General features: G+C 42.8%; 1 protein-coding gene and 1 pseudogene across 1 annotated transcript in view; one reads left to right on the top strand and one right to left on the bottom strand.

The window, feature by feature from the left end:
• ATXN10 (ataxin 10) overlaps window positions 1-26,383 on the top strand; it is a 138,156-nt gene that overhangs the window by 49,452 nt on the left and 62,321 nt on the right. The window contains exons 7-9 of the mRNA XM_006917317.2: window positions 3,052-3,217; window positions 10,442-10,550; window positions 12,003-12,172. Coding sequence (XP_006917379.1) covers window positions 3,052-3,217; window positions 10,442-10,550; window positions 12,003-12,172 — 445 coding nt within the window. The remainder of the gene's footprint in view (window positions 1-3,051; window positions 3,218-10,441; window positions 10,551-12,002; window positions 12,173-26,383) is intronic.
• On the bottom strand, window positions 4,077-4,195 carry LOC112484268 (annotated as a pseudogene).

Genomic DNA, 26,383 nt, shown 5'->3' with positions numbered 1-26,383 from the left:
TTTACCACCGTTACTGCCACCACTGTTACCATGCTGTTGCTGCTACTGTTCTTACTACCACCACTGTTACTACCACTAATATTACTACCACCACTATTACCACTGTTGTTACCACCACCGCTATTAGTACCACCACTGTTACCAACACCACTGTTACCATGCTGTTACTACCACCGCATTACTACTAGGATTAGTCTATCACCACTGCTCTACACCACTGTTACTACCACAGCTTTTACCCCCGTGATTACTATTTCCGTCACTACGATTACTACCACCGCCGTTACTGCTACTGTCCCACCAGTTACTCTGCCACACTTACCACCACCGCGACTGCTACCGTGCTGTTACTTTTCCACCACCACTGTCAGTACCATCACTATTACCACTGCTACTGCGACCACTGTTACTGCTGCCGCTGTTACTACTGCTACTACTATATCACCATTGTTACTGCCACTTTTATTACTGTCACCACTGTTACTGTCAGCACCATCAGCACCACCCCTCCTCCTTCGATGACCTTGACTTCTTCCTCCAGACAGCATCGTCGTTATGTGTGGAAGGCAACATACAGCCGGGGTATTTACTCTTCATTAGGGCCCTGTGAGGCTGTATCCATTAAGGTATTTGCCCTGGGTTTCTACGAAGGGAGCGGAGGTGGTGTGTGAACTGTTTGTCCGATGCCGAAACCAGCGCTCTTTTTCCCTGCAACGCATGTGCCTTCTTATATCTGGAGTTCACTGAGGGGCCGATGAGATAAATTCAGCAACGGCCGTCTGTCTGCCTGTGTCTGGGTTCACTTGTTGTCCAGGTTAATAAAATTTTTGTCCTCTGTGGCGCTCTAGTCAACAAATTCTACGTGCGGAATAGTTCAAATGTAAATTCAGAATTTGTTAGACACGCTAGTCTTTGAATTTGAATGACAGATATTTTATTTCCAGAATAACAGGATATTATTTCCTGCCCCAGAATGCTCGTGAAACTCACTCACCCTTACCCCTTCCTTCTTTCCCCTCACTCCAGTCCTCTGATAAAAAACTTTCAGGATGATACAAGCATGGCTTTTAAATTGTAGCCTGCATCAATTAAAGCATAACTTTAAAATATAAATTTTGCTACAGAATTTTTTCCTAAAATCCTTCATATGTACATTGCTATCTTTTCTTTTTTTTTTTTTGAAACGGGAATTGTAATTTTGATGACAGTGTATGTAACTGTGTAATCAGAAGTGAATTAGAAATAGAGTGTTGATGACACCCAGTGACTGATAGATGAAATTATAGAAGCTTGGCTCCGGATTGAGCGGCTGTGTCTGGTGAGCCTGACGCAGCCTGAGTGATGATTTCTGGGTTAAAGGAAGCAAGACTTTCATACTGATTGACGGGCAGTAATTTTAGACAACTGGTCTCTGACCTCTTTGACTGGGTCTTTCTTGCTTTTGCATTCTTCACTCCTGAGTGAATAAATCAGTGAGTGAGTAGCGCGTTAGACCACTTGTTTTCTGTTGTGCTTCCAGGGAAGTATTTTGTGTGGTTCCTCCCACGTGGAAGAGGTAAGACCTTCCGCGTTATATCCCGTTTCCCCTGACTATGGTACATTTCAGTACCCGTGTTTTCTGGCCTGGAAACAGGGATAGCAAATGGAGCGTGCAAGTAAATGATTTTGGAAAAAAATGTCCTACTTGAGTGTGTATTGTATGTGTGATTCCTTTATTTTAAGAGGATGATTTTTGATGGTAGCTAGAGGTAGAGAGAGTTGGAGAGTTAGGGGGGACCTGGTTGGGAGGGCCCTGTGCACCAGACTAAAAAATTTGGGACCTACTCCTTCGTAGTGAGAGCCATTAAAAGTTTTTATTGGTACATGGCTTAATGTAACTAGCATCATTTCATGAAGTGTAATTTATTCTCGGGTGATCATTCAAGCTTGCTTTATATTTTTGTCTTTTAAAGATTCATTTCTGACTTTTCCCGTTTTTTGGGTTAATAATTGCTGTAAGAAAACTGAGGTTTTAGGAGATTTGAAATCATTAAGGTCTGTGGGTGATTTTTTTTTACCCCCAGACTGATGATCTTTCCCATTAAAATATAGGAAGATATTTTGTAAAACTGGGTCAGTATACTAGTTTTATTTCTTACTTGAAGCAGGAAACCGTTCCTATTTTTCTTTCAGTAAGAAATGCTTCATAACTAATGTAAGTGTATTTTCTCCCATTTGCTAAGCATTTTAGGTGTTCATACCCTTTTTGATACAGAAATAAATACAATTTATATGTATGATCCCGATCAAAATACTATTTTGAGGAGCGTCCTGCTTAATTTATGCTGGATAGGTTGCCTTGTTTATGATTCGTTTTTCCTGGATGAAGGAAAGAGGTTGTTGAATAGAAATATCTACTTGGTAATTTAAATATTAATGTAAAAAAATGGCAGATTTGTGTTTTAGTAAACTAAATGATGAAACAGCAACAAGGCCAACCTCGGCAAGAAAGCCAGCGTAATGCGTGCTCACTGTGCGTGGCCCAGGAGTCGGAGACGCAGTCTGCGTTTGCGCCCTGACTCGGCTGCTCAGGGTGTCTGATCCTGGGCAAGTAGACGAATCACCCGACTCGACTTTCCTGGGAGGCTGATGACAGTACCCGCCTCGTAGAGTTCTCGATTAAATGAGAAAACGTGTAGAATGCTTAGCTTAATAGTAAGTAGTTAATCAATGTTAGCCCGCTTAACTTTGCTAGTATTATTGTAGATTATTATAAAACAAACTGACAGCATTTCTGAAATGTTGAATTATTTCAGTGCTTAAAGTAATGGATATGAAAGATGCTCGTTTCTGTAGCTATGTTACATCAAAGAAATCAAGATTTTTAAAAAGCAGGTAATTGATGATGATAAATTTTATTCACAAAAATATTTTTTTCTCCAAGCTAGACATTATAAGCAAGTAAAGGAAGGTCACAATAAAAATATTCTCTTAAAATGGTCTCTGTAAGTGTTTTTAGCATTGTAGAATTTCATTATTGCACGTTCACGTAAAATCCTTTGTGTTTTGCAGGGTTACGCTGTTAGACATTATAATAGCCAAAGTGATGGCTGATGAGCCCCTAACCAAGGAGGAAATCCCTGTGTTTCTGAGCCATGCCGAGCTGTTTGCGAGCACTTTCGTGGATCAGTGCAGGCTCGTGCTGAAATTGACCTCCGAGCAGTATACTGACGATGAGGTAAGGAGAGAGAGTTCATAACTGACGATGAGAGAGGAACAGATTTTCTAACTTAGCTCGATCCGCTGTGAGAATCCTTTTTTTAAAACCTTTAAAAAAATAGACGGCGTAAGTCATGTATCTGCTGTAGCTTGAATGTTTGTGCCCTCCTCCCCCTCGTACATGTGTTGAAAACCTAACTAATGCCGAAAGCGATGGCGTTAGGAGGTGGGGCCTTTGGGAGGTGATGAGGTCATGAGGGTGGGCCCCTCATGAATGGGGTCAGCGCCCTTATAAAAGAGGCCCCAGAAAGATCCCCTGTGCAAACACAGCAAGAAGCGGGCCCGCTGCAGTGTGGAAGAGGTCTTCGCCCAGCCCATCATGCTGGTGCCCAGACCTTGGACTTTCAGCCTCTGGAGCGGCGAGAAATAAACTTCAGTTGTTTATACGCCACCTGTTTGTGCTGTTTCTGTCAGAGCGCTTTGAATGGGCTGAGACAGTACCCTAAAACAAGTACTCTTGTTTTACAGCAGTTAAGAAAGTGCTCTCATTCACTACCATTCAGAGTTAATGCCCAAACCGGCCCAGCGAATACATTTGTCTGGGCAGATATCGTCAAATGCGTGTGTGCGTACATAACGCGCGTGCACACGCAAACATATTCACAACGAAATCTTTCTGTGCCACCTTTTTGTAAGTTCCTGATTTTTCTTCTGAATGTAAGCTCCATGAGGGCAGAAGTTTTGACTGTTAAGTTCATAGTACTGTGTACGTAGTGGCACTTAGCAAATATTTCCTGAATGAGTAAACAAATAGTACTTTCTGAATGTCTTTTTAAAATGCCAGGGTAACGTTCTGATTAAAGAATTTTTTTTTTCAACGCCTACAGCACCTGGTAGTCTGAGGTGGTCTCCCATCCAAGTACTAACCAGGCCTGACCCTGCTTAGTTTCCAAGATCAAACGGGATCGGGCATGTTCAGAGTGGCATGGCCGTAGACTGAGTAAAGAATTTATCCTCATTTATGTGTCCAGCTCCCCGTAGTTGGACATTTAGGGTGTTCTTTCTTCTGTTTGTTATAAATGTGCCTTTGGGGTTATAGCTTTGTACATTTCCATACTTGCTGACCTGGGACACAGTCTCCGAAGTGGCATTGCTGGGTGTGTGGTTACGTCCGGTTTTGAAGCTTTTGTTGCACATTTCTAAATTTCCTTCCAGAGCGTTCGTTTCTTCTGTCCGTTACAGGAGGTCCCTGTCTGGCCACCATCCGGTTAGCTCCTTCGGGTGTGTTTCATCCTCCTCATGCCTAGCCTGGATCACTCAGGTCTTCGCTTTATTAAACTAGCCACCTTCCTCTTCGCTTCAGAAATTCTCTTTATTTTTATCTAAGAAATTCTCTGTTCTTATCTATTCCTTCTGCCTTCCCTTCTGTCTTAAAGATGGAATTGTTCTTTCTGCTGAATACTACTGAGCAGTAAAAAGGAGTATATTTCTGAGACCAAAATGGAGACAAGTCTCAAGCATACTGACCGGAAGAAGCCAGACAGATGGGAGAATGTACCGTGTGACTCCATTTCTGTGGGACTCTGTAGCAGGCACAACTTAGCGACAGCGACAGAGCAGATCCGATGTCACCTGGGGCTGGAAGTGGAGAGGTGGGGTTGATTGCAGAGGGACATGGGGGACCGTCTTGGTAATGGAAATGTTATACGTGGCTGTGTACGTTGATGCCGCTCAGGACCATACAATTAAGAGCATGTGTCTTATTGTGTGTACATTATATCTCAATAAAGTTGACTTAAACGTGTTCAGAAACACCGTAGAGACACATTTCTGTGCTGATGGGAACAATGACTAGAGGGAACCACTGGCAAATGGGTGGGACCAAGTGAGGGGGTTGTCCTCTGGCGGGACCTCTGCTGTCTCTAGATGGGACGGTGGCGGATGTGGACGCTGCCCCGTAGCATTTCCTGGGCTTGCGTGTGACCCATGAGCTTGGTAACCCCTGTGACGACTGGAGGCTGTGACTGTGCCTGTTCTCCCATGAAGGTGTTTTTCCTTCTTTGTGAATGTGCTTTTTTCAGGGTTACTCTGTTACTGATTTTCTGAGACCGTGTTCGGTCTCGCGGTAGAGCTGACGTTTTAATTCTCCTTTTCTGTGCCGGGAGCCCGGACGTCTGCTCACGGGCCTGGCCGAGTTCCTACCAGAGGTTGGTTTGCCTCTGCTTCCAGCAGGAGGAGCAGTGAGCTCTGCTTCAAGGTTTTAAAAATGAATTCTCTAGGAGATGGAAAAGGAAGTAAAACTTAGTACTCATTAAATTACAGCTTTAAACTTTTTCAAGGTACTTGTATTTAGAGTATAGGTGATTTTAATATTATAATAAGAAATTACCCGATGCAACTTTATATTTAGGAAATTTCTATATATAGAAATTTAATATATAGAAATTTCTATATGTAGAAATTTGTATAAATTAAACGATAGAAAATTACAGAGCTTTCTTTTGAAAAGCCCAATAGTTGTCTTTTTGAAAATTTATTGATCTATACACTCACGACTTGTACATATTAATGTATGTGCGTTGTCCTTTAAGTCGGAAGTTTAACCCCCCAGCTAGTCTGCTAGCAAACCACTGCATTTATTACCTTTTTGTCGTATTTTTCGGACAGGATTATCTAATAAAGTTCTCTCAATACTGTGACCGAAAAATCAGAATGAAAATAGTCATTTTTATAGCATCTGTTTTTTAATATATGTACTTGTTTGGCTTTAAAATCATGAGGTTTCATTCATTTGTTCCTTCGTAAAAATAGTTTTATGATCTTTATCAATATACGTGTTTCTGCCTTGGTATAGTATTGGTACTTGTTTCCAATTTTTGATATGTTTTTTGTCAGTTCTAGTATGCTTAATCCTTAAGATTTAAGAGTCATTTTAGTTTTATTTTGGGTCTCAGTATTATCACTTGTAGTGAGCCTTGCTTTTCTTCTGAAAGTTAAAAAAAGTCTTTAGTTTTCTTTTTGTATTCGTATATGATGAGAGTTATCTTCAGGTCGTGGGTTTTTCATTCTGTTTCGTTCTTTGCATCCACAGCTTAAGTCGTGGTGCTCGTTATGCAGCAGGTGTTTAATACATATTTGTGGAATAAGTTAGTCTTTCATTCCATATACTGATAAGGGATTAAATGTTTGTATTAAGCAAATATATTGGTTTTGTCGTTTAAAAAAATAATTCAAGCCAATGAAGTCAATGATACAAAAAGTTAGGAAGTCTTTCATGCCTAGTCTCCATGTTTTCTACAGATATATCAGCATCTACTTTTTTCTTTTTCTTCCAAAGCTTTTTTGTATATACACATCTAAACACTTTTTAACCTTTTTTTAAAAAATAGTACACATTGTTTTTCAGCTTGCTTCTTTTTACTTACTATGACATATCTGTGTATCTTTCCATTTAACACGTGTGTGTTCATCTTACTCTTTTTAGTAGTCGAATAGTATTTTGCTGTAGAGATGCATCATAGTTTTTGCTTTGTTCTATAGGCAGACATTTTATTTGCTTCCAGGTTTGTTATTTTAAAAACCTTTACAAATACTGTTTTGGTGAACGTACTTGTAAAAATATCTTTGCAATTTTGGATGAGTAAATCTGGGTTTATAAATTCCTGGAAGTTGAATTGCTGACTCAGAGACTATGTTTATTTAAAATTTTTAGAAATATTTCGAAATGATGTACCAGTAGAACACCAGAGTGTGTAGGCCTACAACCCTCCTCTCTTTGACATTTTTTTAATATGTTAATTTGTTTTTCATATTAGGTTTCCTTTTAAAAATAGTTATTAATGAACATTTTTAGAAAATCTGTTATATATTTTTAGAAACTTTTTTCTCATAATTTTTTATTTGAATTGATTTATGGTATTCTTAGCCTTCTAGAATTTTGTTTGTTTGTTTTTAATCTAGTTTTATTTTATCCTTATGGTTTCTGACACCTTTTTACATATTTAGTAAAACCTTCTCCATTTAGGTTGTAGAAATATAAACCTTTATGTTCTAGTTTTTTTAACACATTGTCCACATTTTTGATTAACCTAGAATTTATTTTTGAGTAAGGAATGAAGATACAGCCACGTGAATTATTTATGTCTATTTCTAAGATTATGTAATCTTTGGTGATTGCTTGAGTTTGGATCTTGATTTCTTCTGTTACTAGTGTATGATTTTGGAAAGTTACTTATCCTCTCTGTGCCCTGGTTTCTTTACCTGTAAAACGCATTGTATTTTAATACAAGAATCTAGTACACTTACTAGGAAGTAGCTAACGTTCCCTAAACGTTAGCTTTAATTACTGTAGGATACCATTTAGTGAATAAGAGCATCCTTTCCACTTAATACCTATCATATTTTAAATTCTGATGTATTTTTGGATTTCCAGCTTTTTACACAGGGAAGAGATAAGATTAACAAATGGCAAAGGATTCAGAACCGCACCTGTGTGTGCAATAAAAGGCTGCAAAAGTGAACTTAAATTTCAATAGACACAGACATGCTGTGCACGAGGCAGTTGGTTAGATGCATTTCTACCAGCTGCAAGTAATCTGCATTTCTGTGGACAGGAACCATTCGCATTATTATTTTTCTACAACTTACGATGTTGTAAAATAGCTCAAAGACACTAAAGCGTGACGCTACCCCCGATAGATGATCTAGACAGGATCATTTCAAAATCCTGTTGCTTTGATTTGTCTTTTTTCTTTTTTTTCTTACCCCTTAGTGCCTGGGCGAATATAATTTTATGATACTTATAAATATCAGAAGGGCATGTGACTCATTACTCTTTAATTTTTAAGGTAATAATTTTTCCTGGCAGTTATTTCATTATTATATTCCAGATTCTCGTTAGGAATAGTTTATTAATGAAAGGATCTTAATGATTAGAATTGGGGATGTGTTAGGTAGAGATGGATTAAGTTTCTTTTGGGTTCATTTTAGTTAACATGAGAATTTAGGAGCTGGAAAGAAATTTGGGGTCGTCTCTTCTACCCCTGCACCACCCACCCATTACCATGCTTGTTGCGTCCACACCTGTTCCCACGCCAGTCGCCCTGGACCGAGAAGGGCCCCAGTGTATTTCATCAGTTAATATTTTATACACGTATATCTAAAAGATAAGGAATTCTCACACATAGGAAAAATACATTTAGCGCATCCAAAAAAATAAAACGTTAGTATTAAATAAATAGTATTTACATTATCCTGGTCGTCTTTTTTTTTTTTTTTTTTCCAAGTTTATTTCTTTGAATTGATACAAATAAAGGCCATGCATTGCAACTGGTCAGTGTGTCTCGGGTCTCTTTGGGGGTATAGGTTCCCTTTCCTCCTCCTCCCCCTCTCCTTTTTTTGTCCTTTGCTAGTTATTTGTAGAAGAAATTGGGTTGCTTTACTGGTAGAGGTTTCTGCAGCTTGGATTTTGATGAATCTGTCTCCATGGTGGTGTTTAACATATTCTTTTCCTTGAATTTCCTGTGAATGACAATTAGTTCCAGAGGCTTATTCAGATTCGGGTTAATTGGGTTTTTTTTTTTTTTTTTGTCCCAGTAACATCTTATTGTTGGTGATAATACACTTCATCACAAGGCTCATAATATCTGGTTGTCTCTTTTTGTGATGTTAGCAAGTGTTAATGATTATTACCTAGCTCCATCAGCTCCTTAGGGATTTCAAAATAATGGTATTTTGAGTGTATCATTCATTTTTTATTTATTAGCTGCAATGTTTTATAAAGAGAATCTTCCCTTAATCAACTCTTGGGTCATACAAGGTACATTTGGATCCTGGTCCCCTCCCTTGATTACCAGTCTTCAAAGTTATGAATTGGTTTTGTGGTATCATCCAGAGATGATGAATGACTTGTTTGTTTTAATTATTATGAAGTCATGGCTTTAAAACCACTTGATTTATTTTCAGTCTACTGCAGCTCTTAATACTTCCTGATGTCCTAATGTGCCCTTGCTGGGGGGGCCTCTTCAGGCTGTTTCTGATTTCTTCTGACATGACCCTAATAGTCTCTGATGGCTCCTTTGCTCTCTGGGGTGACAGGATGTTCAGGATCAACTCGTATACATCTGCCCAGACTTAGAACCAATCATCCACTTCTTGAAGGAGAAGTGGTTTCGAGAGATGACAGTCTGGGCAAAAAGCCGTTTAACCAAAGAGGATGCCAAAGCCAGGCACATAATGGATTTGCTCAAGAGTCTTTTAAACACGGTTTTGATTTCAGACGTCTTACCTAGATGTTTTCTGTTAACTTTTTAACTAGCAAGTGAAAACAATGAAGTTAAAGATACAAGACATTAAAAATGCATTTTGTTTCCTGCTATTTATTTTGAAATTTCAGAATGCTGTATTAAAATAGTTTCTTTAAATATCCTAATTGGAGAACAATAAATACACACTTCGAATTAACAAAAGGAAGTATTTATTTTTCTTTGAAGAATATTATCTTTATGACCTAAATTTATAGCATCTACCACAATTTGTGGTAGATAATACCACAAATAATGTATACTTTAAAAATGAAGTTTAAAAATCTGTATAAAAATTGCATTTATAAACTTTTTTTTGACTAATGCCATGCAGTTGGTAGTTCTTGATCATATAGTCTATTTGATAATAAATCATTTAGTAGTTATATGAGCTAACATTTTCAAATAATACATTTTCCATCCAATGAGATATTGTATATAGATTTATGTTTACCCAGAAATAATGCAAGTACTTGTAGCCAGAGTTGTTTCAACCACAACATTTTGCAGGATTCCTGTGGACCAGAAATTAATGTATTTCGTGGGGTATTTGTATCTTTAAAGTAGAATTTGCTTGCTCGGAACGCTTTAAAAAGGAAGTATTTGCATAAATGTTATGTGTGTAGCTAGTAATTTTGAACATTTATTTCACTGTTGGAAGGTATTTTTGCTTGAATAAGAACTTTTCTGATTCTTTGCTCCACAAAGACACATAATGACACGTAGTCTTGCATTCTCAATGGTGATGTCTGCTGTTCGTGCAAAGGACTGTTCGTGTGCATCTTTAGTACTTCCGTTTTGTTCTCGACAGCTTTGTTTCTTTAGATGTCTTAGAAGCCCTGACTCTTTGATACTTACAGTAACATTTCATTCTCTTACAGGTATTGATAATAGCCAAATCATTTAGCTCGACTCAAAGTCTTGTTTCCTTTTGTTTTCAGGAGGCGCTGGCTACCATCAGGCTGCTGGATGTCCTGTGCGAGATGAGTGTTCACGGCGACCTGCTCGGCTACCTGCAGGCGTACCCTGGCTTGCTGGACAGAGTAGTCGGTGAGTTGGGAGACCACGCGTTGTTATTTTTAACTGAGAAACCTTTGACTTGTAATGCTATCAAGTCCAAATACAGATCCGTAACTTTCAGGGTATCGGTATATTTTTGAGATCGTTTAGAATGTGTTTTTCCTTGAGAGGAATTCTGGCATTTTGGTAGCAGCTCAGGCGTTTGCCGCTTACCTGTTGTTTAACTCGGGTTCCTGATCAGCGTGCGACGGTACGATGCCTGGTGCACAAGGCGCGTGTCGTGGGGACGCCATCAGTAGTGGCTGTGATGGCGATGGTGGGGTTCGGTGATGGGTTTCGATGATGATGGCGTCCATTTTTATATTACTATAGTTTCACCAAATTTGTTAGTAAATTCTTCCTAATTACATTGATGGGGCCCAAAGGATAGTGCCTTACACATAGTAATTATGTATTCGATTCTTATAAGAAAATTGTTTTTAAACAGGAAGGCAGTGTGGGAAATAGTACCATCTTTGCTAAAAAACTGCTTGCAGAATAATTCAAGTACAACCTATGCCTTGTGATTCGCTGTGCTTAAGGTGTTGCTTTTTTTTTCTTTTAAAAAGATTATATTTATTCTGGGGATTCATATGCCAAGAAGGACGAATTTGTGTCTAGATGGGTAGGTGAGTTAGCAGTGGGCTGTAGAGGGTAGTTAGAGGATAGTTAGAATCTCACATCAGTGTTTTATTTTTGAATACAGTGCTTTTAATGGTAATTAAAGCACCATGAACCTGGGAAGCTGAATCACTGTGGAAAAGGCATGTTTTCAGAGCCAGGGCAGTCATGGGTAGCCGTCCTCACTCTGTGAAATTATTAACTTCTCCGAGCCCGTTTTCTTCATTATAAAATTGGGAAAGTGATAGCTGTCTTTAATAGGTTTGTTGAGATGCTTGAATGGGATAAAATGGAAACATTTTTTAGAGACAAGGTCAGGAAGATTGCTTATTTTCACGGGCTGCTTAAAGGCATCTATCTCATGGAGTATAACAACGCTAAGATTTCTTCTGAGCATAGCCAGAACAGATCTGTGGAGACACTTGCTGCCTTCTGATGATCTGACCAATGAGGAAAAAAAAATCATAGGGCTCATCGCAGGCAGGTGTTGTGTTTTATCACATCAGCTGTTTCATAAAGAAGTTGGGATTAGAAACCTTTTCCTTAGGAAGATGGTGGAAAACTTATAGCTAACTTTTCTTTGTGGATAAATAGAAAGCCCAAGTTGTGATAATCATGGCTTATGTCCCCAAACCAGAGTCGTGAGAAATTTTAAAGCAGAAACAGAAGAGCCTTCTCATGAATATTTAAAGAAAGTTTTCGGTACTTGGCCTTTATTTTATTTTAATCCATTAAAATAAATTAGATTTATTTATGGAACATGAGTATGAAATACTAAACATTTTTCTGTGAAAAATTAAGGTTATTTGTTTTTTGTTACAGATCTTTTACGACTGATTCATGTGACTGGCACTGACACCACGAACATCTTTAGTGCCTGCAGTTACATAAAAGCGGATAGCAACATCTCGAACATGGCTGAGGGGTTTAAGTCTCATCTCATTCGTCTGATTGGAAATCTGTGTTACAAGAACAGAGTTAACCAAGACAAGGTAGGAACGTTTTTTGTTATGCTTCATATGTACGTGACTTCATTTAGAATATAGTATTTAGAATTGGAATATGTTCACTTTCTGGAGTGACAGCTTAAGGTGTTTAGACAGTAGCTCGAGATATGTATATACATATATATTCCCACAGATAAGCATAAAATGTCAATTGTATTAGGGTTTTTATTTTTGTAATTTGCATTGTGTTTGTCCTTGGCGTGTTTGAGTCAGTCTCCTTTCTTACAAATTGTCAGTGTTTGTCCTAAGCCCATGCACGTGAATACTCAATAAAAACAGGTATTTAAGAAGCCTAGAAATTTTCAAATACATACTATATATTTAGTAAACAGTCGTTATTATTGACATTACCTTAAGAAGAAATAAACATCATCTTGTATCTGTGTCCTATGCTTTGGATGACAGCATCATAAGCATTTCTTCTAGGTATTTTGAAATGGGCATAGTAGTAAATCTTTGGAAACTCAACAGACTGCATTAGAAACCTATTTTATGCTCAGTAGCCTAGAGGTAGTTATGTTGATGATATGAGGGTGACAATCAGGGTGGCAGGAGAATTGGAGCACACACCTCACATCACACCCTGCGTCTCATAGAGCTCTACGTTAGGTGGCATCTGTTTCGTTTTATCAAATATTGAATATATGGCAGACGACATTTTTCCGAGATACCCACACAAATATCTATCATTACGCATGTATTCCTGCAATGAATGTGACTTTGCCACTTCCCCATTAAGGGTTGGCATTTATTTCTCTGTCCCCTTGAGTTTGGGTGCCTAAAGCGCTGTGACTACTTTGAACGATAAAATGTGGTAGGAGTGAAGCTGTACTGTTACTGGTATTGCCCTAGACTGGAAGGCCTGGAAGGTTCCATTTCTAGGCACTTGGAAGCCATTCACCATGTAAGAAGTGCAGATTCCCGGAGGTGACCATGTCGTGAGTTGCCAAGTCCATGTGGAGAAGCCCTGGAGGGTGAGACGCAGTGGGGAGAGAGAAGGACACTAGTCAGGGAGCAAGAAGGCACCAGACATGAGCAGGAAACCAGCCTGGAAGTGGAGCTAAGCTCGGTCCCTTAGTAGCCCAGCTGGGGCCACACGAATCAGGAATAGCCGGCCTGGCAAACCCTTCCTGAATTCATCACCCACAACATTGTGAGAAAAAGTAAAACTTTGGGAAAAAATTAAGTGTGCAAGTTCTGCTTCCTTTAATGGCCCTGTAAGCTACTGTTGGGCTGATCCTCCTACAAATAATAATTGTAAACTCTAGACAAAAGACAGCTATGTGAAGACGTCAGATTTGACCCAGACAAGTGGATTCTGGAGTTGAACTGACGCTGGGAAGGCAGGAAGGGCACAGTGTGTGTCTTGAGAGCAGTTAGAACTCTGATAGAAAACCTACAGACCTTTTAGCTTAAAGACTCAAAGGGCGGTTTGGAGGAACCACAGCCCTCGGAAGATGAAGGTGGTCCTCTTGGAAAGGATAAAGCAACTCCAGATTATCTGTATCAACCGCCTCAATCCCTGCTGATGCCTGAATCGCACATGCTTGGGCCAGGTGTGAAGCAACTAAGCTAAGGACAAAATAATTGTATTGAAATTCGAGCGGTCACCCTAAAGAGTAAGAGTTTAGAGTTTCATTCAAACTAAGATAATCGCCTGCTAAAACAAAAATAACAGCACTCTTTAGAGGAATATGATAGATTGCAGAGTTTTCACAGCGTAGCGCTCACAGTGTCCAGGACGGAATCCAGACTGGCTTGGCACACGGGAAGCTTCTCAAGAGGAAAAAGCAAAGATAATCAATGGAGAGTGTGTGCGGACATCGATGTCGGGTGTAGCAGACAAGGATCTTAAAACAATCGTACCTATAATCAAGGATGTAAAGGAAAATATGCTTTTAATGAATAAAAAGGTAACATATTTCAAAGAAATAAACACTAAAGAAAGAAATTCTAGAACCGAAAAATAGTATCCAAAATAAAATTTAAAAAAATTTGCCAAATGGGCTTAACAACTCTATAGAGATGACAGAGTGAAAAGTCGGTGTACTTTGGAGATAGATCAATAGAAATCTGAAGAACAGAAGAGAGAAAAGATTGAAAATAAAACAGTCATCTTAAGATGCTAAATTTTGGGGTTAGTATGTTCTTTGGTAACTGGAATATTTTCTACGGGTCATGGCACAGAACCCACGCCGGCTAACCCGCTTCGTTATCACATGTGTGCACTGTTTTGATGACTCATCTTCACGCAGGTGTGTGTGGAAAACTACTAATCTCCCCTTGGAAAACCACGGGACTGGGCTTTGTCAGGGAAAGTTGAAGTTGATAGAGAATAAAACACTTTCCCTCTTTAATGACCGAGAGTGGTTTTTCAAGGACACAAAGGAGGTGTTTTTTGTGTTTAACTATTCTTTTGTTGTTACTTTGGATCAGCCTCTTATAGGAATAAAACGTAGTAACCCTTAAAAGGCTTACGAAGTGACCTGCTGGAGCCAGCTCAGGTTGCAGCGTGAGTAAACATGGAGTGCGCCCACGTGCTGCGGGGGGTGGCGGGGCTGCTCCGCGTGTGCGGTTGCTAACGGCAGCACTGATGGCTGAGCAAACACTCTCGAAGGTATGAAGGAGTTCCTTCTTTGAGTATGAGAATGCCTCTGTTGCTCCCACTTTCTTACCTGTACCAACAAAAGGCCTTAACCTGAAAGCATTACCTCTGGGATTTTTTTTTCTCCTGCCAAAGAAGTCTGCCCCAGCCTCATAGTCTTTTCCGCGTGTGCTGGGAGCTTCTTTATTCTGATAGCCAAGTCCTCTTCTGGCTGGCTGTTACACACATTGGCTTCGCTCGTTGCTGCCTCGAGGGCTGGATCCAGTTCACTGGCGCTTGGAGGACTTCGGTGACAGTTTTGGAGAAATAGGTGGTTATGTGGAAGGTCTTTGTCATCAGGCTGTGAATGCTCATTGAACTGTCTAGCTGGCTTGTCCCACTTCTACCAAAATTGGGGCCTAAAGGGAAATTTAGCCGTGTTCCCTGCTCTAAGACTAAAGATCTGAGTTGGGAGAGTTTTGTATCATCTGGTTTAATTCAATTCATCCTTCTCCCAGAAGAAAAACAGGGACTAATGATTGGTTATGCGTCTGCTGTGTCCCAGCATCGTGCTTAGCGAGTTAAGGGCATTAGCAATTTAATCTTCGCATTTAGCCCCGCAAAGCAGGTTCTGCTAACCACAGGTGAGGGAGAGGCCACGCAGGTAGTGAGTCGCAAGCCCGGAGTGGCATTCAGTCTTGTCCTACTGTGTGCCCTGGGCCTGGGCTCTCTCCCAGGTACACGATGCCCCTCTTTTAGGAGCTCGCCAGGAGTTTGGCGGAAGAGGTTTAAAAGATTCCCTAAGGACTTCAAGCTGAAGGTGCTGGAGGCTGGTGGCTCTGGGTCTCCTAGGCCAGCCAGGCCCCTCACGCCCCTCCTGGTTCCAGTCCGGCTCTCTGGTCGTAGCACCTCTGTCTCTGAAGCACTCTCTCAGAGGACATGGGGGTTCCCAGCCCTGGGGCCCGTCGCCACTTCCACCCCAGGGGCCTTGCCACTTTGAGCCAGAACCCCAGGATTATCAGTGTCCGCGTTTTCCTGGAACCTTCGTGCGCCTCCCGTCTCCCCCGGTGGCTGCTGAGGTCCGACCAGAGGCCACCAAAGCCTAGCGGGGTCTCGTTCACAGCACCGAGCGCGGTGCCCACCTGCTGGACGGCACCCTTTAGGTCACGTGGCCCTTTCACTGTTGCAAAGTTAGTTCATTGGAGCCTCATGACACTTCCTTGGAAAAGGCTGAAAAGATAATTATCAATTTTTAAATGAAGAAACTAAGGCTGAGAGAGACAGCTTGAATTCAGCTAGCATTTATTAAATGAAAACTGCTGTGCGCTTAGCAGGTGAGGTCACGCACGGGCTCGCGTCGCTGGGACACGGGTCTGTGTGGAGAGGCCTGTCCGACAGGAGCAGCTATGCAGCGCGTCCTTGGGCTGGCTGTGCCAGGACCAGCCCACTAAGCTCAGGGCAGGGCCAGGCTGCCAGGAACACCGCAGAGACAGGGAGGCTGGTCCTCTAACTTTCCAGTTGTGTCTTGAGAGAGTCAGGGTCCCTGGCCTCAGACGAGAAATCCGCTCAGAAATGGGTTTTGTCCCGTCTTCCCATGAGTCTTGGACTCTCAAGTTCACCTGTGACACATTGTAGTGTTCCCTGAATCGCGGAGTGATTTCTCGACCTGCCTTCAGCAAGGGCAGGTAGGGAGGTGTCTGCAATGCTCAACGGCTTCTGTTCTTACCTAGTTTGCGTGCTCGACTTGCCCAACGTTTCCTTGCCGCATCTGCGGTGATTAGTTTACCTTGAAACCTTTGTGGACCTGAAATGGAGATGCTGTTTTGGTTTCTGTGTAAGAAGCACGTGGCATTAATGCTGTAAACATGAAGAAAGCATTTTTTGGCTTCTTTGTTAGAATAAGGGATGTATGGTTTACTTTTTTCTTCCCCATTCTTTCTTTTTCTTTAAGTGAATGCTTTATTAGATAAAGAACCCAAACTTTTTTTCTTCCCCATCAAGCTACTTGCATTTTTTTTAAAAACAAACAAGCCGGTGACCTAGTTCAGCGGTCCCCAACCTTCCTGACACCAGGGACTGGTGCTCCTATGAGAATCTAATGCCTGGTGATCTGAGGCGGAGCTGAAGCGGTGATGCTGGCGCTGGGGAGCGGCTGCGGATACAGGTGAAGCTTCGCTCTCTGGCCCGCCGCTCACCTCCTACTGTGCAGTCTGGTTCCTAACAGGCCTGGACCAGTACGAGTCCACGGCCTGGGGATTGGGGACCCCCGCTCTAGTTTATCTACCTTCTTTTTCCCCCAAAGAAATTGTCTTGAGTAAGACGGGCTGTCCACCGTTCTGGCTGTTGAATCTGTTCTGCGGAAGGCTCTCCGGAGGTGCCATTCAGTGTTTTTTCTTCCTCTGCCATGGAAACGGCTCCTGACGTGCACACGCGCCTTTGAGCTTGTGTGTTCAGACAGGTGCACGTGGAGAGCTTTCATTGCAGGGATAACTTCATTTTAAAAATACACCTGTGCTGTATAGAAAAATTTATCCTATAGAGACAACTGTTTGGCCACTCCAATCCAGAATTAGCTGTTACGATAAATACATAAAAAAATCTTTCATTATAAATAGATAAAAAACTTTGATACATTTTTTATTAAAATGTATTGCCCATTGCGTTATCTCCAAGTCTAAATTGTACCTGCCACATAGCAGGCATTCAGTAAATTTTTCTTCAGAAATAACTTATTTTAATAATATTTGTTGAGTGTCCTCTACATACTGAGCACAGTTGTAGGTTCTGAAAATATAAAGCAAATAAGACACAACCTGTCTTTTCCAGGAGTCTGTATTTTACTATAAAATATCCTGACTATATTTGCAAACAAAGACATGTAAAAACAAAATAACTTTTTCAGATGAAAATTAATGTTTCTCTAAGTTCTGGGTTTTGTAATTTATTTACATCATTTATGTTTAGAACATATTCAAATATATTCTAACTTATTGTGGTTTGCTTTATTTGTATTTCAGACCGTAAAAATATCTACATAGTGTAATTAAGAGTAATTAAAAATAAATTTTTAATCCATAGTTTAGGCTTTGTAGATCTGAGCGTACTTTTTTCATTAATGTTAAAAGCTTTAGACTAAATTTATACTTGTTAAGCATTCATAACTAGATTATTTTTTAGCAGTTTTTTTGTTGGAGCGGGTTGGTACCTTTCAGCTTTTCACATCCAGACATGAAGAGCCACGAGCAGGCAAACTATAAAGTCCTTTTTTATGGTTTCTATCCGAAATGTTTTCAGGCAACATATTTGCTTATTAAATCATGAAGCTTAGAAAAATCAATTGCGATGTCCTCAGTTTATTTAGATCGTTGCTCTTTGGGGCTTGGTGCTTGTGTTTGTACGTCAGCGCCGGCCGATGTGTCACCGCCCTGGAAAAGTGGATGCTTGACGAGCATGTGCTAGTGTTTCCTTTGCACTGCGGCCAGGTGGGCTGGGGTAGCACGGCCCTTGGCGCCCTGTCCCCACGCGAGGCCCTCAGCGTCTCCCTCGGCCTCGCCCAGGACTGCGTGGGCTTCCCAACCTGCATTATTACTGTGTGACCTTTAACAGCCTTTAGAACTCAAAGTCACAAAGTGCCTTCTTTGCGAAACCTCAGGCCACGCACAAATATCCCACACTCCCCTCTATGCCCTGTCGCCTGTTTACTCCCCTGCCTCATACTCCACCTGCGCTGTCACTGTATGTAAACATGTCACTGGTGGTTAATTCTAGTGCATTTCACTAGACACTCGCTGCTGTTTTTACTTGAGGCTTTGGTGTGACACGCGTAGATTAACTGCCACCAGCAAAACCATGACGTGCACAAAATTTGGTTTGGGTATCACATAGTTTTTCTTTGGCGAGCTCAGTTCCTTCCTGGTCACACCAGCAGCACCGCCACCGCCTCCTTGCTTTTCCCGTGATGCTTAGTCATGAAACTCCCCTCCCTGGGCCTTCCCAGGTGGGAATGGCTCACTCTGCCTCCTTTCCCAAGTACATGCTTCTCTGTGTTTACGGGACGCATCAGTACCGCACCTTTGTGCCTGATCGGGAGATTCCAGGTAGGCTGCCGAAAATATGCAGGCAGTGGTTTTTCTTGTCGCTGGTGCCTCTGTCTTTGCTCCGAGAGTTAGGTGAACCCTAATTTGCCTCAGTTTTGCCATCTTTAGCTGTGTCAGTTTGAACAAGTGACTTATCCTCTCTGAATCTGAGCTGCTTCGTGTAAAATGGAGACATCTACCTTGTGGGGTTGGAAGGTTAAGTATCGTCACGTCTGTACAGTACCTAACAGACGATCTGGTGCCTCTTGACCGCCGCCTCCCCTCTCCCCCTGCCTCCCCCACCAGCCTCGCTGTGGATGGCCAGGGCCCGTTCATCTCGGTGCCTCCCCATTGTATGTGTTTAAATAGAAACGTAGACAGCACTTCACAGGTGTTTACGAAGTTTGAAGTGATCCTCATATTCCATATTTTGTGTACATTACTCTCCTGATAGAGGGGACTTTTTGGAGGAAATAGAGTGAAAGCAAACACGAGCACTTTTCTTTAGGACAAGAATCATTTTTTCCCTTGTCAGTTCGACCACAAATGCTTTCTGAGTTGAATTTCTCTTTTGTTACTGCCCAGTAAAGAGCTGAAGTGTTTTCTCTGTGGACACCAAAACCATTCTGGCTCGATTCTGAGAGTGTGTTAAGGAACTTTTGAGTCACAGGTTCCCGGCCCGTCTCAGTTGGGATGTGTTTTTCCTCTGTCAGAAACAAGTTGCACAGAATCCTCGCTTATTGATTTGAAGATTGAATGTATAGGCAAGATCTGACTTGCTTAGAATTCCACTTTCTTTGTAATGTAATCTCAGTTCAAGAAATATGTCAAAATTCATAAATCAAGCTGTCACCATTAGTTTCCTGAACTTACAGTTCCTGTTACAGTAAATGAAATTAAAATTCCTATCTAGAAGACACACGTGTGGTTCACTTTGTTGCAGCTGTACCTTTTTTTTTTTTTAAAAGACCCCAGAACCCCTTTCTGTGTCTTGTCGTGATCAGCTTGTTCCTTTGCAGAGAAGGTAACATTTTAAAGGAAGGACCATGCTAAACATCCACGTAAAACGTAGCAGCCCACTGCTGCCCATCATCATGGACGTCGCACACTAACTCGGCCCCGGGCCCTGAGCTTACTCACGTGGTCCCCTCCCCGACTCTTGCTCACCGGGCTGTAAGCTCCTTGAAGGTGGGACACACCAGGTCTGATATAGGGCCCGGCGTGTGGGGGTGGGAATGAACGACGGACCGTGGGTGAGTGTTCCATTTTAGTGATGAGCTGGAGCTTAGAGCAGCCCAGGTACTTGCGCAGAGTGAGAGCACCCTGAATTCCGACTTCAGAGCCCAGCTTTTCCCACCGCGCTCCGCGGCTTCCGCATTCACCACCTAGAGCCATTTGAGGCTTGTCCTGTGAGATCTTCGACCAGCCGTGTGCGTTCTTGGAGTGGACGCCTTTTGTAAAATGGTGCCTGTGGACTGACTTTAAAAGTCATTCTTGACAGTGATCGCATGCCGCAGTTCTCACTGCGCTCTCCTCTCTGTGGTCTGTGTTCTGGTGGGATCTGGCTTCCTCAAGAGGCGTGTAGAGAACCGTGTTTCAGGGACGTGCATCTTTCTCAGAAGCACGATTTACCCGTATCCTGGATACCAGAGGAAGACTTGGGGGGAGTCATATGTGTGTGGCAACTCAGCAGTTTGTAAAAGCCTGTAATCAGGTGTTCTTAACCTTTACTCAGTGTTCTTTGCTGTGCTACATGACCAAGTCTAGACAAGGATTTTCGGTGGATTTTGCTTAATAGTAAAAACGGTTATTTCAGTGTCCACAACAAGAAATATTCTAGACGTAGGTGAGGGGGAAAACCAGCCACGTAAACTGAGAGATGGAGATGTACCTTGTTTCTGGATGGAAATACGGAATATTGTAAAAATGTTAGTTGTTTTTAAACTCGTTTTTTATTTATTGCTAGGCCAATTAAATCTCACTGGGGGGAGGGACTGGATTTAAAAAAGAAAAGAATTGGGAAATTGTTTTAACAATATTAAAATATACTTTAAAGCTGAATAGTCAGCAGTGTACAGCAGTGTACAGGTTAGTGGAAGAGAAACGGTCCCCTGAGAAGTTATCAGAAGGTGACACGTGATAAGAAGAAACTAACCCAGCAATCCAGAGAGAGGGAGGGAGGGAGGGAAAGCTTATTTTGAAAGTGAACCAAGGATAAGTGGCTAACTTTTTGGAAAAAGTGAACCTCACCTGTGATACCAAAATAAATTTGGCGTTGATTAAAGAGTAAAATGTTAAAGATGTAACCCTAGACTCTACGATGGCATTTAATTGATTTTTAGAATAAGCAAGGCTGTTTCATGAATCAGAAATAATGAAGGTCACCATAGATTTGATCCCATGTAAATGAGGGCCTTGGGCTTGAATGAGCCCAGGGAGGTTTAAACTTGGGTTCTGTTAAATAGTAGCTGGGTGACCTTGAGCAGATTATTTAGCTTTTCTGCGACTCTGTTTACTCAACCAAAAACGGAGTCATAGTAGTAGTTACGGCAAAGGGTGAATGAGATAATCCACGTAAGAGATGTGATAAGCCCTCAGTCACACTCAGCTGTATTTATACTTATGCTTATTTCAGCATTATTGATAATATTAGGAAAACCTACTTTTCTATCAATGGGAAATACTTGAATTATGCTGGTATATTACGCAGCCAATAATAGATCAGTGCTCAAGGTGCCATGGTCAGTGAGAATTCAAAGCAAGACACAGCCCTCTGTCTAATAAGCCCCTGCTTTTACGTGTTTTAAAGCTGTGTTACATGTATATTTAATGTCCACAAATATATACGTGCAGGACAGAATGACCGCAGAGAAATATATTGCAGTATTAATAGTTATATCTGTCTGATAAAAGTAAGCATTGGTTTCTCTTTTTCTGTTTCTGTTTTCTGTTTTTGTAGTCTTTACAGCAATCTCGAATCACTTTAATGATAACGAGAAGATATTATTTAAAAAGGGAAGAGACATGTGTCTAGAATTCCTTCTTTTTCTCTGTGATCAAAAGAGAATATGCCAAGTTCATTTGTGACCGAAGCGATTCTTTGCTCCACTTCCATGGAAGTGCCCGTCTCAGCCCTTCCTTGACCAAGGCCGGGGACTTTAACAATGACGATGTCAGTTGTATTTTTAACTGAAAGATTTTTAAAAAGGGAAGCATGATCCCGGGATCTGGATAGTTTGCTGACACGTAGTGAGCGGCTGTGTCGGGGTGGCCGGCGGTGGTGGCGGGGTCATTCTTCCGGCGTGTCACACGTCATTTTCTCCTTCACAGGAGTAGGAGGAGCTTGAACCCAGGCCTCGTTGTCAGGTGTTCTGATTCGGGCGCATTCGCTTTTTTGCTGAGCGCGTGAGCGTTGAAGGTTTCAGTGGCACATCTCAACTTCGTGACAGCGGGAGTGCTTTTGACGTTGTGAGATTTCTGTCTCCCCAGGCTTCATTTTTCTTTGGTTAAATGAAAAAAGTGCTCTTATTTCAAATGTTGGAGAGTCTCTCCTTTTCTTAAAAAACAAAATGGAGCTGTCTGTCACACATCTAAAACAGTTTTGATCTTTAGCATATTTAGTTGTTTTTTTTTTTTCCTGGCAGCAACTGAAAATTAAGAGGATCAAAGTCACATTCCTGTAAAAAGACTTTTTCGTCAGCACTATCAGACCCCCCCCCCCCCAAAGCTTCTTGTTTATCTTGTTCTGATAAAGTTTAATTTCACACCCATCACGTTCTGATGGACCAAGAGTGTGAGATTTCGTCTCGGACCGTGGGTTTGAGTTCGAACTTCAGTGTGCCGCTGTGCTCAGTGAAGAGTACAGTCAGGAACGGTTCTGACTCCAAATAGGCGCGAACACGCTGTTTGGCCCGGCGCCCTGAGCTTTTTAGGGCGCTGAGCAGCGGGCGGTGCTCCAGACACTGGCAGTGCAGGGACGGACTTGGCCGAGGCTTCCTCCCCAGGAATCGGTGCAAAGGGGGTGGCGGGTGTGAAAACGGATCGTTTCATCAGAGTAGGAGAAGTGGTGTGTGAAAGTGCTCAGAACTGTCAGAAGCTCTGGGCTTCGCGGAGAGCCGCGGGCTCTAGGCTTCCAGGGGTGAATGGGAAGGAGCTGGGTGCGGGAAGGAGGGGCGGCAGCTGGGCGGGGACCCGCTGGAGAGGAGCAGCGCCACGCTGATGGGCTCTGAACGCCCCTGGAGGGGTTGCAGGTCTCAGGAGAGTCAGTTCATCGTCTTCCGTCTCCTCAAATGGTCTGAGGTCTTTGCTGAGCCGCGTGCGTTCAGCGTGCCGTTACTGTGTGTTTTGTCGTTAGCCATACTTAGTTTCTGTTACAGGTTTTTATTGTTTCTAGTCCTTGGGGTGCGATTTTTCTCATTTGTTTCTCCACCCCGCCCCCCTTCATCTTCCTTTCTTCTCCTTAGCTCTGTGGTTCTTTCTCTCAGTAATTGTGAATGCGCCTTCATCTTGCGTGGCAGTCCCATGGGCCCTGCGCTGTGGACTGGTTGTCACAGAGCGGTTTGCTTTTGCTTCCATCTCCTGGGGTCCTAGGAGTCCCAGTTTTTATATTAATGTAATTCCATGACTGAGGGAGGATTCAGGTACCACAGCGACAACGCACACGCGGGCCCTGCTTGCGGTATTAGTCCCCTCCTGGCCCCCTTATTCAGAACTCTGGGCAAAGCACAAGCCTTATTAAACCAGGGGACAGTTTTTCATGAAGTGGCAGGCTGTGGTGGCTTCATTCTGGATTGGAGTTTTTCATTCTTCGGCACTGCCCTTTGAAGGCCGTAGGCCACCTACCTTGCTTGTCCCCCACAGCGGTCCTAAACTCCAGCCTCCAGGGACTATGTCCTGGTCGGGTCCTGGCTGCTTCCACTCTCGTCTACCACTCTGGCTTTCTATTTGTGGCATCTTGGGTGAGGCAAAGGCTGCCCAGTGACAAGGTGACACCCAGGTCCCCTGAGCCCTATAAGAGTTAGGCACGAAAGAGTCCTGTCAGCCAAGCAGAGCTGCTGGGAGACAGCCGGAGCCGGTCGACTCCAGGGGTTACTGCGAGCTTCCCCCGACTGTTTCTAGCATCTTCCTCCTGCTTCTAGCATCTCCACTCTTCTCTTCGGCATATGTGTGGGAAATTTTATTCTGGGGAAAAGAAAGTTGAAATTCCAGTTTTTTTACTTAATAAGGCAGCCATGAGCAGCGATCATGCCCATGGGTGGCAGTGCTCTCCCCACGGTGCTCGGAGCACGCCTTGGACCCCCGAGCAGGGCGCACCCACGAGTGAGATCCAGGAGAGGAGGAGAAGGCTTGGGTCCATGCCATTCCTTTTCCGCCTGTGAGTGCCAGATGGTCGCTCCCCCTGCCCCCTCCCCCCACGCACGCGAGGACTGGCTGGCGCTCTCTTGCAAAGCGGCGTCCTGAAGCTCAGGAATGCTACGTGCCAGGGCCCTAAAAAGGAAAACCACTTGTGGCCCCCCGCTGTCATGTCAAAGCAGAGGTCCGCCACCGGAACACTGCGGTCTGTGCGGAGCTGCCCTTCAGGTGGGCAGGAGGGTGGCCTGATTCTTTCTCCAGGACCCTCCATCGTCCCTGTTTTTCATCGCGCTAAGATTTCCATCATCGACCTTTCATTTGCTTCAGTTCAGATTTACGTGAAAGTGCAGATACACCTCGGAGGGGGAACATTTTAAGCTTTTGTCTGTCTTTTACATGTTCGTGTGATTGTATTTCATCTTCCTGAGAGCAGACTCGACAAGGTGGCTTCCAAGGGAAGCCCGATGCTGTGGTCAGTCACTGGCTCATCCCCTCTCTTAACTCTTCATGATGTGTCAGTAGTAATGACTTGTCTGCGTTGGGAAGTACCTGTATTTTCTTTTAGAGAAAGGACATCAATTACCTTGGCCACTTAGATTGGAAAAATAAAATTTTAAACCTTATTTAAGACTCAGGCAAAGTAAATTATGTCTAAAATGAATAATAAGAACAAACACAGTAACAGAGGCGAGCATTGTATAAGTGCTTAACATGTGACCGACACCCATGCCCTCTGCAGACGTCAGTGTGTTTCCTAGAGCAGGTGATGTCGTTACTGCCATCTTTTAAATTTCTAAACTGAGACCCATCATGGTGAAATAAATTGCCCAAGGTCACACACAGGCAGTCAATGGAGACATATAAGAACCCAGGAGGCCTGGCTCCAGACCCAAGCTCTTGACCAGGCCCGGTGGCCTCCCAGCTGGCGGCTCCTTTCCCTTGCTCGGCCCACCCTGTGTTGCCCAAGTTTGTGTAACAGCTGTCCACTGGGAACGCTGTCAGCCGGTGACAGGGTCCTTCAGTTTTCTATTGATGATCAGATTCAGTTTCTGTTTTATAAATGTGTGTAGAATATCCAATATCTTTCAGGTGTAGAAGTAAAGATGACTTTTGTAAATTAAGTTTAAAATAGGATTCTTTTTGCTTATCCAGAGTATTAAGTAACTAATATTCTGAGTGCCGCTTTGACATTTGCAAAAAGTAGCTCTGTTAAAAAAGGTTTTGTCTAATATATGCTGTATATGTATGTACATACATACACAAAGTGTATTTTTTACAATCATTTAAAGAAAAATAACAAACCATTGACATTAAATAAGATAGCTAAGTAGCTGTGAGGGGCTTCCGAAAGGGTATTTCCGAGGAGGCTGGCAGCAGCGTTTCAGGCCCACCTTGTGAGCCAGACTGTCAGAGGTGGCCGTGTGGGGGGTGCAGGGGGCATGATTGTCCTTTTGAGGTTACATTGTTTGTATTGTTACACATCTTATGTTACAAATCCTTCCCCAAGTGGCACTTAGCTCGTGTTACTCTCTGGCATTTGAATAATTGGTTTAACGTGACAATAATTTCTGGGAATGATTCATCGCTATTTACTTGGTATGAATTAGTGACCATGTTGAATTTACTCAGTGGAAAAATCCAACAGGTAACTCTGAAGATAAGTCATTTCTGTGGCAGAGATCGGGGCCGGAGGGGGTTGGAGTGAGTTTTCTTTTAAGGCCACGGGTCAGAGCCTGAGCGTGGAGGACGAGGGAGCCCACCTGAGGGTCAGAACTAAGATGAGGGAGACAGTTTCAGATGTTTTCTAAAGCAAATCTCCCTCCTCCTTTTTGTGGCACGAATGACTTTGGTCTGCACCTGCAGCTCCATGACGGACAGCCTGGGGGCTGGGGTGTGGGGAGGGAGGGCTGGGGAGCCCTAGCAGGGCGGTGGCGGGGGTGTTGACAGGAAAATCGGACTGGCGGGCCCCTGGGAGGCGGCGGGAGAGGGCGTGTCTCTCTCCTGCTGGAATTTCAGCCCTGGCAACTTCCAGCTACATCCTCCTCCTCCCCCAAAGCCAGACAAAACATCTCAGGCTTTGGGCTGAGAGGGGCAGCGCCCGCTGATTTTTCACAGTGGACTGGTGAGCAGTGGCGAAGCCCTGCCCACCTGGCTGAGGAGCTGCCTCGGTTTCCCACAGCTCTC

Source organism: Pteropus alecto, unplaced genomic scaffold (genome assembly GCF_000325575.1).
Source record: "Pteropus alecto unplaced genomic scaffold, ASM32557v1 scaffold157, whole genome shotgun sequence".
NCBI classification, from domain to species: Eukaryota; Metazoa; Chordata; class Mammalia; order Chiroptera; family Pteropodidae; genus Pteropus; species Pteropus alecto.
This window is presented reverse-complemented; position numbering and strand designations above follow the sequence as displayed.